The sequence below is a fragment of the Gymnoscopelus braueri genome (genome assembly GCF_963280865.1).
Source record: "Gymnoscopelus braueri genome assembly, chromosome: 24".
Taxonomy (NCBI): Eukaryota; Metazoa; Chordata; class Actinopteri; order Myctophiformes; family Myctophidae; genus Gymnoscopelus; species Gymnoscopelus braueri.
The window spans coordinates 2,801,827-2,816,006 of NC_137626.1; the positions used below are offsets into that span (position 1 = coordinate 2,801,827).

The 14,180-nt window shown below is 42.8% G+C and overlaps 2 protein-coding genes across 4 annotated transcripts in view; both read left to right on the plus strand.

Annotated features, from left to right (window-relative positions):
* Positions 1–3,647: 3,647 nt before the first annotated feature.
* LOC308080230 (kelch domain-containing protein 3-like) lies at positions 3,648–4,685 on the plus strand (the record flags this gene model as incomplete). Its single annotated transcript, XM_080422006.1, has 1 exon — positions 3,648–4,685. One exon carries the CDS (start codon positions 3,648–3,650, stop codon positions 4,683–4,685), a length of 1,038 nt encoding a protein of 345 aa, XP_080278132.1.
* Positions 4,686–8,759: 4,074 nt separating this feature from the next.
* Positions 8,760–14,180, plus strand: part of LOC308080839 (activin receptor type-2A-like) — a 45,985-nt gene continuing 40,564 nt past the window's right edge. For all 3 annotated transcript variants that reach the window (XM_080422865.1, XM_080422867.1, XM_080422866.1), the window contains exon 1: positions 8,760–9,094. In XM_080422865.1, coding sequence (XP_080278991.1) covers positions 9,040–9,094 — 55 coding nt within the window. In that variant the 5' untranslated portion in view covers positions 8,760–9,039. The remainder of the gene's footprint in view (positions 9,095–14,180) is intronic.

Here is a 14,180-nt window from a genome sequence, read left to right on the forward strand (position 1 = left end):
TTCATGGACATTTTTTTCCGCATTCCTAAGCCAATCATTTCATCACCAGCGGACCGGTAGGCAGCGGTTCCGGTAGGAGACACAAAGGTGACTCTTGTGTCTCCTACTAGAACCGCTGCCGGTCATCAAATTATTGGCTTAGGAATGAGACAAAAAAAAAAAGTCTCCATGGGGTGACTAATCGATAGAAAAAAAGGTAATTTTAGAGGTGAACTATCCCTTTAAGATGGGCGGGATTGTAGATCTGCTTTTTTTTGTGCTATTTTTTTTAACCGGGCTTAAGATGGGTGGGCTCGTAGATCTGCTATTTATAAATCAGGGTGTTAAAAAAGGTCACTTATTTACCAACCCCTTTTTTTTTTAATGAAATGACGTCTCTCTGGTGTGTTGTTGTACGGGTTCATACAAGGACACTCAGGAAAGGCAGGCAGCGGGGTGCCAGATGAGAACTGTAATCAGGTCACTATCCACCAGGCACATCAGGTACAGGAGCTGGGAGGCCCCATGGGGACCAAACTGGGCCCCATGGGGACCAAACTGGGCCCGTGGGGGGCCTGTCCAACCGAACATCACTCATGCTGAAACTGCAGAAGGAGAGCCGGGAGGCTGTCCTTAAACATAAATGGCTCTGAATTGAAACACAGGCATAAATCATTGTCTTCACACCTAAGATGTTGTTTTTAATGTGCAGGAGGACAGGATGAGACTGGGCTGGCATCTCATACATACAGACAGACAGACAGACAGACACTCACTGTGTCACTGCTGTGAGAGAGCGCCTTTTTAATGTTCTCTTTTTCATCTTGAAAAAGGGATTTATATATTCAATACATGGTTTCTTTGTCAAGCCTGGTGTCTTAATTATAGTTGTACAGTTATTGGTACTTATATCGTTTTGTACTTTACTGTACACCTATGGGTGCTTGGACTGACATGCACAAATAAGCCGCTGGCTTTTTTACGTTTTATCCTTTTGATAATGGTGTGACAATGTATGTATTTTTACATTATGTTTATAATCAATAAAGAGGTCAAAGTCAAAGATTCAATCACAATTCATTCACCAAGTCAGCAACACACAGAAACACTAACATTTTTTTAGAATAAAAATAAAGCTGGCCAGAGGGAAACGCCTGATCTTTGCTCTTGTTTTTCTCTCTTTCTTAAGGTTATTATTAGGAAGACGAACAAAGATATGTTTTGCTCTTACGTACTGACCTGTGCAAAGATGTAACCGTAAAGAACAACCCTGAACCTTGAACTGTGAACCTTGTGAGCAGTGACCACTGACCCCATGGGAAGGTAGGGATTTTGAATGACACTGTGTGACCCTTTAAATACTCAGCCCAGCCTGAAGCTCAACAGATCCCTGAGAGTGATGCCGTTGACAATACAGACATGTACTGTAGGTAACAGAATGGTCAAATAAGTAAGTACTGCAATGGCAACTAAGCAACCACTGCATTTACATTCATCACACAGTAATTGTCAAATACTCGCAGTGGTGGAAAAAGTATTTTCTTAAGTAAAAGTATCAATACTGCAATGTAGAAATACTCTGTTACAAGTAAAAGTCTGGTATTCAAAATTTACTTGAGTAAAAGTACAAAAGTATTGGTATCAAAATGTACTTAAAGGGATATTTCACTTTCAAAAAAACTTTTGGTCATTTTATCATCTACTCAGGCCTTTGTGAGCCCCCCAGACAGTTTTTAAGTTGCTCGATTCAGTATTTAGATATTTGATATTCATTTTATCAGACACGCCCCCTTCCTATACAAACCCATTGTAACTTCAAACTCCATTTTAACCATGTTAGATTCATCAAAAACACCCGTCCTTTGTTCTGGTGACTCATACTGCCCTCCTAATACGTGACAGGTTTTTCCGATCATTTTTTTCATTTTTTGTATTTTATTTTTTTATTGTATTTAATTTTTTTCATTTTCCAAAGAATATATAAAAAATAAATGAAAAAAGTAATTGAAATCGCGTATTAGGGGGGCGCTATGAGTCACCAGAACCAAGGACGGGTGTTTTTTATGAATCTAACATGGTTAAAGTGGAGTTTGAAGTTACAATAGACCTCCGAAGTCTGACGTCATTTACACATCCTTTGTTTGTCTACCTGGTTCGCAGTTTTCCACCCCCATTCTGAATCCCATAGACGTCTTTAATATCGCGTCAAATAAGAACTGTGTTCCAAAAATAAACAAATGACCCCGGCGGTTTGACTCTTATGGATATGAAGCATCAACTGACGGTGAGAAAACGATAATGTTACTTCCGCCGAATTAGTTAAATTTTCGCCAGAAACAGACTGTATCACATATAAGTGACTGACTATCATAAACGATATAGAACCTCCTCCCTGACAATATCGCCGGGACAGTTTGTACATTTTTGGACCACAATTCTTATATGAGACGATTCTAAGATGACCCAATGTTATTCTCCATAGAGAAATTACTTCCGCAAACCTGGGGATGAACGAATGACGTCAGGACTTCGGTGGACCGTCTATGGGTTTGTATAGGAAGGGGGCGTGTCTGATAAAATGAATATCAAATATCTAAATACTGAATCGAGCAACTTAAAAACTGTCTTGGGGGCTCACAAAGGCCTGAGTAGACGATAAAATGACCAAACGTTTTTTTGAAAGTGAAATATCCCTTTAAAGTACCAAAAGTAGAAAGTACTCATTATGCAGAATGTCCCATTTCAAGTTTTCAAATCTTTTGAAAATATCCGATCTACAAGCTCACAATGCGTCGCATCGCAACGCATTGTGTGCTTGTAGATCGGCTATTTTCAAATGGCCAAAATGTATATAGGGCTGAAGTGGTTAATGTCTGTTTTGTAATAATAATTCAAATCTACAAAGTAACCAGTGACTAAAGCTGTCAAATAATTGTAGTGGAGTAAAAGTACAATATTTGCCTCTGAGATGTAGTGGAGTAGAAATGAGTACAAGGCTGCTGCTAGCCCTGCTGTCCTCCCTGTACGAGAGGACGTCCAGAAAGCGTTTGTGGATTATGAGGAGGGTCTGGCCTCCTTGTATGATGGAGACCAGAGTTCATTCCTTCCTACTCTTTCACTGAGAAACTCTGTCCATTCTTCAGACCAAGTGTTCATGATGGCGGTGGTACAAACTCTGCTCCTCTGATCATCTCTTCTGTCAATCCCACAGATTACATTGATCCAATGAAATGCCAAAGGCCTAGCGCTGTCGCCTCACAGCTAGCAGGTCCTGGGTTCGATTCCAGCCGGGGACGGTGTGGGTACTGGGGGCGTGTCCTCTCCCCAGGGGCGTGTCCTCTCCCTCGGGGCTCTCCCCAGGCTTGCAGAGGGAGAGTACAGCTTAGGCATTGGCACTGGGTGAAAAAATGGGTTACAAAAATTGTGGGATAAAAATTATAGTAATGCCAAAGGCCCCTAAGGCACGTTTAACATGGGACAGATGGTCAAGCATCAGCTTCCCTGATTATTCAGGCCAAGCCAGCGGCTTCTCAGATTGGCCGAGCTTCATTTGACGTTTGTACCGCCGTACCAATATAAGCGCCGGCGTCTGCAACAGGATGCCATTGTTTTACAGAGCAACACTCCGGTGTTTATACACTTTACAGAGCGCGGTGTTGTTCTGTGAGATGCTGTGCCTGACGGTGCACCTAGAAGGGCGAACAGAGAGGACCCTCCATGCTGCTGTGGCAGTGGGACACAAGGTGTACTCTCTGGGAGGATACGGCGACACGTTGACCTACATGTACAACATGGACCACATCGACGTGTACGTCTTCAACACCGTGTCGCTGCGCTGGATGAAGTTGTCCCCGGCGACGACCGACAGAGAGGAGCGTCCCCTCGGCGTCCCCTCCATGCGCTGGGGCCACACGGCCGTGCTGATAGAGGACATCATCTACATCTGGGGCGGCTTCAGCAACACCAGCTGCAACGACCTGTACGCGTTCGACGTGGACACCCACCGGTGGTTCAAGCCCGCCGTCTCCGGGGCCGTCCCGGAGGCGAGGTGGCGGCACTCGGCCTGCGTCCTGAAGAAGGTCATGTACATCTTTGGAGGCTTCAACCAGCTGACCGGATACACCAATGACATCTACAAGCTGGACACCGCCACGATGGCCTGGTCTTTGATCAACACCGGGGACACGGCGGCGTCGTCGCACCACTCCGCCACCATCATCGGCACCAAGATGTTCGTATTCGGGGGCCTGGGGGAGGACGAAGACCTCTACAACAACATCAGAGTATTCGACACGGAGACCAACAACTGGCTGAGCACGCCTTCCGCGCGGCTCCTCCCGGAGGAGCGCGAGGGCCACTCGGCCTTCGTCTACAACGGGGAGCTGTACATATTCGGCGGCAACAACCTGGACCGGACCTTCAACGACCTGTGGAAGTTCAACCCGGAGACCTTCTCCTGGAAGAAGGTGGAACTGAAGAAGAAGGGCCCGTGTTGGATGTACAGGATGCGCTGTTGCATGGTGGGAGATCGCATCATCCTCTTCGGAGGGTACACCCCCGACGGCCTGTGCATCCTAGACCTAAGTCCTAGTCTGAAGACGCTCTGCAAGCTAACGGTCATTCAGTATGGTCTGGAACGGTCGGGGCTCCCGCAGGACATCAACTGGGAACTGGCGGTCATGACCTCCAACACCAGAAACGTATAGCGAGATCACTTAAAGAGACTAAACGCCAAATGACATCAGAACGAGTACCAGGCAATGAACAGAAAGGAAAAGATGGAAGCAAACCAGAGCACAGGAATGAGCTCAGTGATAGTCACCAGGAAGTAGATCTCTATGAACAGAAACTTCTACAACCGGTTGATCTCCATCATGAATCGATGTACAAACAGAGAAATGCTTTGAGCAAAGGAAACGGAAATGGGAAATGAAACGATGAAAATGCCTGCAAAGGTGGAGGCCTTTGTGTTTTTTGTTTGTTTGTGTTTTCTTATAGCCTAGTGTGTTTTTATTGGCTGGTCTACTTTCTAAAGGCTATTCAGTTGTGTCCAAGAAATTGCCATCCATGAGCTCTCAAATGATGACACCTCGCTCTTTCTGTCATCACAGTTTTGTACTGTACGTTACTGGTTCTCAATGACCGGTCCGGGGTCCACCACGGGTCCAAATGGACCCTTACGGGTCTCTAACTCTGAGAGTGTACACATGGAACCAAAATGGACCCTTACAGGTCTGTAACTCTGAGAGTGTACACATGGAACACATGGAACCCAAACTAAGAAATGTATCATTGCTAATACATAGATAGATAGATAGATAGATAGATAGATAGATAGATAGATAGATAGATAGATAGATCTTTACTGATTCCATGAAACACAGGACAGATGCAGGGAAGAGTTCAGATAAAACTAATATTTTGTGGGTAATTTGTATCATTTCTTGAGCAGGAGAAAATATAATTTTTTTCCCCCTTTCAGATCGGCTATTTTTCAAGCCTGGTACCTGGCAGAATCTTAAAATACACCCGAGGTATTTAGTTAAAAGAGAAATATGGATGTTATCTCAACATTTTCTGCTATTTCTTTTGCTGTCACGCCTCAAAATAGTGCTTGAATCTGAATAATTAACTGTAATAATTTCAAATGCAGGTCATTTGAGTCTCCTATGGCTCCTGGCTGGACACTCCACTGGTCATCAAATTATTGGCCCAGGAATGCGACAAAAACAGAAAAACCTCCATGAATACAAGGCTTCATGGAGTGTGGAATTGATAGAAAATAAATCATGTTTTGGGGTGAACTACTTTAAAGCACTTCTTCCACCACTAGGTGGCAGCGCTGCATGCTTTATATTAAAGCATGCATTAATATTTAAGAGAACACGCGCACGCACGCGCGCGCACACACACACACACACACACACACACACACACACACACACACACACACACACACACACATACACATCCAGTTCCTCCATCTTGAAATGTTCCCAAAAGAAAAGAGAAATAAAATAATAATAACCTTAAACCGAACATGATAATATGAACCTACAGCAGCTTATAACCTACATGGATTACATCATTTCTTCTGCTTTCTGGGGAAATAATTAACACACTATTAACCAAACAAAAAGCTTTCATTTGATGAAAACACAAAAAAACTAAAGAAAAGACACAAATCATAGTTCTCTCTAGTGTTGCCAGATTTTGCGAGAGAAACAAGCAACCAGGTCTATGCAATCAAGCCCAAAAGAAGCAACATAGAATTTATTTATTTTCAAATAAATCTTTCTAAAATGTGGAGTCCCATAAACATTTTCAGATCGGGCTTATAGGGACAAATACATATTCATTTGGGGGTCCATGACATGAAAATATTTGAGAACCACTGGTTTAAAAAATGGAAACAAGCCCAAATATTTATTTATGTATTTTTGTAAATGAGCCAGCGTTAGCCAGAAGCTAAATGTCATCTGTAGTCCCTGACTATACAAGCAAAGTTCTACACTTTAAAAACAAGTGAAAAAACCCACAACCCGAAACTACCAATATTTACGAGTAACTTTACAGAAAAACAAGTCCAAAGTCGCGTATAATAAGCGGACATGGCAACACTGGGTTCTCTCCGGAGTCACACATTTCGGATGGGTCACCGGTTTGTCCACAGCACCACGCCGTTCGGTGTCTCCGCTCTGAGGTCGCACCATTAGATGGGTCACCGGTTTGTCCACAGCAGCAGCCCAGCCAGCGGTACGACGACGTCATTGGTCTCTCCCCCGCCAGGTCGCAGGTAGTGTTGCCAGGTCTGCTTATTTATTATAATCGACTTTGGGCTTGTTTTTCTGTAAAGTCGCTTCTAAATATTGTATAGAAATATTGGTCTTAGTTCTAAAGTGTATTTGTTTATTTAGGCTTGTCTCTAAGTGTAGTTGTTTATTTAGGCTTGTCTCTAAGTGTATTTGTTTATTTAGGCTTGTCTCTAAGTGTATTTGTTTATTTAGGCTTGTTTCTAAAGTGTAGTTGTTTATTTGGTCTTGTTTCTAAAGTGTAGTTGTTTATTTGGTCTTGTTTCTAAAGTGTAGTTGTTTATTTGGTCTTGTTTCTAAAGTGTAGTTTTTTATTTAGGCTTGTTTCTAAAGTGTAGTTGTTTATTTAGGCTTGTTTCTAAAGTGTAGTTGTTTATTTGGTCTTGTTTCTAAAGTGTAGTTGTTTATTTGGTCTTGTTTCTAAAGTGTAGTTGTTTATTTGGTCTTGTTTCTAAAGTGTAGTTGTTTATTTGGTCTTGTTTCTAAAGTGTAGTTGTTTATTTAGGCTTGTTTCTAAAGTGTAGTTGTTTATTTGGACTTGTTTCTAAAGTGTAGTTGTTTATTTAGGCTTGTTTCTAAAGTGTAGTTGTTTATTTAGGCTTGTTTCTAAACTGTAGTTGTTTATTTGGGCTTGTTTCTAAACTGTAGTTGTTTATTTGGACTTGTTTCTAAAGTGTAGTTGTTTATTTGGACTTGTTTCTAAAGTGTAGTTGTTTATTTAGGCTTGTTTCTAAACTAGTTGTTTATTTGGACTTGTTTCTAAAGTGTAGTTGTTTATTTAGGCTTGTTTCTAAAGTGTAGTTGTTTATTTAGGCTTGTTTCTAAAGTGTAGTTGTTTATTTAGGCTTGTTTCTAAAGTGTAGTTGTTTATTTAGGCTTGTTTCTAAAGTGTAGTTGTTTATTTGGACTTGTTTCTAAACTGTAGTTGTTTATTTGGACCTGTTTCTAAAGTGTAGTTGTTTATTTAGGCTTGTTTCTAAAGTGTAGTTGTTTATTTAGGCTTGTTTCTAAAGTGTAGTTGTTTATTTAGGCTTGTTTCTAAAGTGTAGTTGTTTATTTAGGCTTGTTTCTAAAGTGTAGTTGTTTATTTGGACTTGTTTCTAATTATTGTTCATGGCTCTTAAACATTTTCATGTCATGTTTGCTTCTTTTGGGCTTGTTTTCATAGACCTGGTTGCTTATTTCTCTCACACAACCAACCTGGCAACGCCGGTCGCAGGATTTAACGGGTCACCGATTTCCGCGTGACAGCGGCGGCAACGCTCGAGCGTCGCCTTCCTTTCCCTCCTTTGGGTTTCTATCTGTCAACAAACTGTTTCAACTTGACCGACGGAGTGACGTCATAACATATCATCATGTATCGTTTATAGCACGTCTTAGCGGCGTTTGTACGTCAACCCACGACTATAAGGATGTCTTTAATCTTTTTAATGTTCCATATGATGAAATATGGTTTTGGACATGATGATGATGTGGTCGGGAAGTTGGATCTCAGGCTGTGAATGGATGTTGTTATTATTATTATTATTATTAATATCATCTTCACTACGCTGTTGGAGGACCGCAGCTGTTGGCTAATTGGACCGCTAATTAACGCGGTGATTTGAGATCATTAAGCCGCACACACACACACACACACACACACACACACACACGCGCACACACACGCATGCTGTGCAACCATGCTTGCATGACACATAACATGCTACTGAGCTCATAAATCACCCAGTTTTTTTAAATTTAATTTTAAATGTATTATTTTGTCATTCATTTTCTGTGACAGTGAATTTTGATATATTTTTTAACTTTTTGGGGGGTAAGATTTTAACCTTGGAAACACCCAGGACCTTGGACATCCCACCCAGGACCTCCACCCAGGACCTTGGACATCCCACCCAGGACCTCCACCCAGGACCTTGGACATCCCACCCAGGACCTCCACCCAGGACCTTGGACATCCCACCCAGGACCTCCACCCAGGACCTTGGACACCTCACCCAGCGGTTACCTTGGAAAAAACCCTGGTTTTCAGACTTTTAAATCCCCTCAATCTCTGGCCAACAGGATTATACATAATATACACTAGAAAAACATGTCAACAATGACTGTCAATGCACCGGAAATGGACCCATATTATCATTATTATTAATAATAATAGTAACTGGGATATTCGTTGCACGTCTGTGCATATTTGTGTTTTTTAAATAATAACAATCCAAGGATCCAGAGGATATTATACGGATGGAAAATGGGAGACGACAGTTCCAAGCTAGCTCTGGTGTTCCTGATATCATACTCCTCAGGTGGGTGGAGATGGATGGTTGGATGGTTGGATGAATACTTTATTGACACCATTGCACAGCAGCCTACAGGTAGTACAGTCAAAGCTTATGCTAAAAGGATAACTTTCTTGCTTCTTCCGTTGTGGTCCATTGTACTCAATTCATCAGTAATACAGTATATATTAGGGATGGGACGATATGAAAATTACATGTCACGATTATTGTGACAAAAAGTATTGAGATTAACGATATTGCACTTTTTTTAGCCACTTGAACCCCCAGCAGCTTTAATCTGGGGGGGAATGTTCTTGGTTCGAATGTTTTTGGGGGATGGATTGAAGGTTCAATGGACAGACAGACAGACAGACAGACATGCTTACTCTGCATTCTCTTGTATTTCCTTTGTCCTGCACTATACTTGAGCATAGCTGGTAAGGTTGTTTGATATATATTGATATATATTTGGTCCATGTACTGTATTGATGGTGTTGTGTTGAATGTCTTTTACCCTGCAAGTGCAAACGCTGCCTTTTTCTTGCCCCGTCATCTGTATCTGAACTGCTGTACTGCTTTCGGCGACTGAATTTCGGGCCTGGCGTGATCATTAACGCAGTGGGTCTCAAAACGTTTTCAGTTTTCAGCTTCACCCAGCAGATGGGATGCTGCTCATGTAGTCATATTGGGGGGGGGGGGGGGTTTAAAGTGTCTTGCTATGCTTACTCGGAGGTACACAGACGTGGCCGGGAATCGAACCTGGGACCTTCTGATGGATGGATAGATGATAGATGGATGACTTTGTTTTACAACCTTTTGCATTTTTCCTTTTTTTATTTCACATTTTTCACTGACTCCCAGTTTGACCCCCATTTGATACCAATTTCTTGTCGGGACCCACAGTGTAAAATCCTCAGTGTTCCTTTTTACTCTGAGAGTGTACACATGGAACCAAATGGATGGTTCCATTTGTACACTCTCAGAGAGGGTCCATTTGGTTCCATTTGTACACACTCAGAGTTACAGACCTGTAAGGGTCCGTTTGGTTCCATTTGTACACTCTCAGAGTTACAGACCTGTAAGGGTCCATTTGGTTCCATTTGTACACTCTCAGAGAGTTACAGACCCGTAAGGGTCCATTTGGTTCCATGATTGTGTACACTCTCAGAGTTAAGGACCTGTAAGGGTCCATTTGGTTCTATTCGCACTCTCTTAAGAGTTACAGACCCCATAAGGGTCCACTTTGGACCCCCTGATGGCCCTCCGACCCCACGTTGAGCACCAGTGCTGCTCCACGCAACGCATGGCAGTCACATTATATTGTTTTATATTATTAATAATAAGCATTCTAATGGTCGACAATAATACCTTAAAGGAGTGGGTCACTCAAAAAGTTACTTATTTTCTATCAATTACACACCCAATGAAGCATTGATTTATTTTTGTTCCTAAGCCAATAATCTGATGACCCCCCCCCCCCCCCCCCCAGAAGACAAGATTTGTGTAAAAAAACACTTTCAAGATTTTTCAAATATGTTGAAAAAATAGCTCTGTAAGCTTGTATATCTGCTATGTTTTTGAGAACTACTTCTAAACCACTGTTCTAAATCCTAAGAGCTTTCTGAAGAACGTATGTTACCTTGCTATTATATGCTTTCCTGTTTTTTTATGTGTTAATAAGGACCCCCAGTGGTCCCCAGGACCTCACTTTGAGAAGCACTGTGTCATCCTGACACATCACTGACTGACCGTAGCGCTGCAGTCTATGCTGCTGTGTACAAGCAAACCCACCATAACACTCACAGTCATCTGTGCAGATCTGATTGTCCTTCTATGGCGTCAATCAATTAATGCTGCTTTGATTATTATTATATAATAAGCTCTGGCAGTGGATGGAAGAGAAGGAGGGGAGGGAGGGGACAGGGAAGGAGGGAGGGAGGGAGGGAGGGGACAGGTCAGACTAGGTGAAAGCGAGTCACATGAGGGGTGTGTGTGTGTGTGTGTGTGTGTGTGTGTGTGTGTGTGTGTGTGTGTGTGTGTGTGTGTGTGTGTGTGTGTGTGTGTGTGTGTGTGTGTGTGTGTGTGTGTGTGTGTGTGTGTGTGCGTTATATAAGTGAATGGCTGCATCTTTGTGCACGTTTACTGAAGACTTTTTCACATCCATACAGTGGCGTAGCGTAGTAAAGCGGGCCCCGGTGTAAGGCCCCCACGCCCAATGCACGTACTACCCCCCCCCCCCACACACACACACACACACACACACATGCACATTTTACACAGGTAATTATTAGGCATAGGGACTTGCCTCCAATCCAGCCCTTGACATAATGCTGAGTGCCAAGCAGGGAGGCATTGGGTAACATGTTTATTGCGAACGCGGAAGGACGCCGCGCCTCCGACCAAGTGGAGCTTACTATGCAACCGTGCTCGGGTTGTGTGTGTGTGTCTCTGTGTCTCTGTGTCTCTGTGTCTCTGTGGCTCTGTGTCTCTGTGTCTCTGTGTCTCTGTGGCTCTGTGTCTCTGTGGCTCTGTGTCTCTGTGTCTCTGTGTCTCTGTGTCTCTGTGGCTCTGTGTCTCTGTGTCTCTGTGTCTCTGTGGCTCTGTGTCTCTGTGTCTCTGTGGCTCTGTCTCTGTGTCTCTGTGTCTCTGTGTCTCTGTGTCTCTGTGTCTCTGTGGCTCTGTGTCTCTGTGGCTCTGTGTCTCTGTGTCTCTGTGTCTCTGTGTCTCTGTGTCTCTGTGGCTCTGTGTCTCTGTGGCTCTGTGTCTCTGTGGCTCTGTCTCTGTGTCTCTGTGTCTCTGTGTCTCTGTGTCTCTGTGTCTCTGTGTCTCTGTGGCTCTGTCTCTGTGTCTCTGTGTCTCTGTGGCTCTGTGTCTCTGTGTCTCTGTCTCTGTGTCTCTGTGTCTCTGTGGCTCTGTGTGTGTGCACTGCCTGCACTGCCTGTGTGCAGCCGTCAGAGTGCGCCAGAAGTGGCGCTTACTCTGACACATCTCAGAGTGCCGCCGCGCCCCCATGTGACTCACGCTCTCATTGCCTGCTGACGGCAATTCCGTGCATAGATGACTAGGAACTCCTCAACTCCGTGCATAGGAGAACCATATCCCCCCCCCCATTAACTTCAATACGAGGCGGAGGCAGTCACGTCACTTTCTCTCTACGCTCTCCCCATCACGGTGAAATAACACGGATTACAAGTCCGTAAATACACAACATAACAATTTAAAAAAGACAAAAAAAAAAAGAATAGGGCTGCGTTCGCGTCCCGCGTTCGCACGTCTTACTTGTAATATTTAGTATGACCTGGCGGGGGAATGACAATATATATTGCGTAAACACACAATACAGTTTCAGATTTGTTTGTTTTTTGTATAGCCTTTATTTTGGTTCATTTCGTTTTTTTTTGGTTAACTGATGACCTTGATCTGAACTTGATCAATGGCGCCAGGCCAGAGGGAACGGCTGAAACACCAGCACCTTGATGTGTGTGAAACCAATTTAATTCAATTTCCCCATCCTCCACGCCTTGCCTTTTACAGAGTTTCACTTTCAAAGGGAGGAGGCGCACAGTTGTGTGTGTGTGTGTGTGTGTGTGTGTGTGTGTGTGTGTGTGTGTGTGTGTGTGTGTGTGTGTGTGTGTGTGTGTGTGTGTGTGTGTGTGTGTGTGTGTGTGTGTGTGTGTGTGTGTGTGTGTGTGTGTGTGTGTGTGTGTGCTTGTATGACTACACTTGTGAGGATCAAATGTCGTCACAATTATATAGTATAATTTTCTTGGACCTCCATAAGAAAAGCTGTTGTTTTATGGTTAGATTTACAATTAGGAAAAGATTACAATTAGGATTAGGCATTTAGGTTGAGTTTATGTTTAGGGGTTGGAGTTACGTATGCCTGATTTATACTTAGTTGCGTGCGTATTTTCCGGTGTAACGCACCGGAAAATAGCCGATCTACAAGCTCACAACGTCTGCTGTTTTTCGGTAATTGTCAATGCCGTGAAGTTTTTATGTCCTCACAAGTATAGGCCTATAGTAATACAAACGTGTGTGTGTGTGTGTGTGTGTGTGTGTGTGTGTGTGTGTGTGTGTGTTTCACCGGAGCTGTGATGGTTTCACGGTGATAAGATTTAAACATTAAAGTGATGTACGGCCTGGCGTCTCTTTGATCCTAATCACGGGCTGCCGTCTCACTTTCACCCGTCATTTGATTTTCCTGCACTGCATGGGGAAGAAGGAAAAAAAAAAAAAATTGGTTTTAAATTGCCTTTGCTTTAACGAGGTGGAGGCACTCGCTCAACGCACCACAAAGACAAAAATGATGCACTTTTGGATAGAGATGGAGATAGAGATGTCCGATAATATCTATCGTTTTTTATATATTGGTTCAACTGTTGTAGGCATTTATGAATGCATCCAGTGCATATATTGGTATCGGTTGATGAATCGTAAATTAAGAGATATCGGCAAAAGAGACAATATTGGACATCCCTACTTTTGCACTTGTTGTGTGAATGTGGACTGCAATGTGTAGAGTAAATACCATATAGATCTATTACCGTTTCCCAAGCTTATTCTTATGTTTTTCCTATCCTGGAGGAACACTCACATCCACTGAGGAGACCCTTTGCATTGCCTTGTGTTTTTTATTTACATTTTTTATAGCAATGAATTGACCTGAATCGACTGATTATCCCTGTATTTATACTTTGTTGTACAATGGTAGTGTGCAAAAACAGTGAGACAATTATTTTGGTTAAAACTCATTTTATTTTGGGTTAAAAAGTTAAAGCTCTATATTCTGATGGTAATCATTGCCACCATAGAGTGTTTGTTAGTCTGCAGTTCTATAGGGAGTTTGGGAACCAGAGGGGGGAGGAGAGTCTGGGACGCGTGGAGCGTTGTCCAGGGTGTTTTAGGGCAGTAGTTGTCAAACTTTTTCATGCCAAGGACCCCCAAAATGATATGTATTTGGCCGCGGACCCCCATTTCAAAATATTTTGTTCCAGAAACCCCCAGAAGCAAAGATTTGAGTTACAAATGTTCGCTTTAAAACATTTTATTTTCAAAGGTTTGCAGAATTTTATTTTCAAATTCTTCAAAAATAGCAGATCTACAAGCTCAT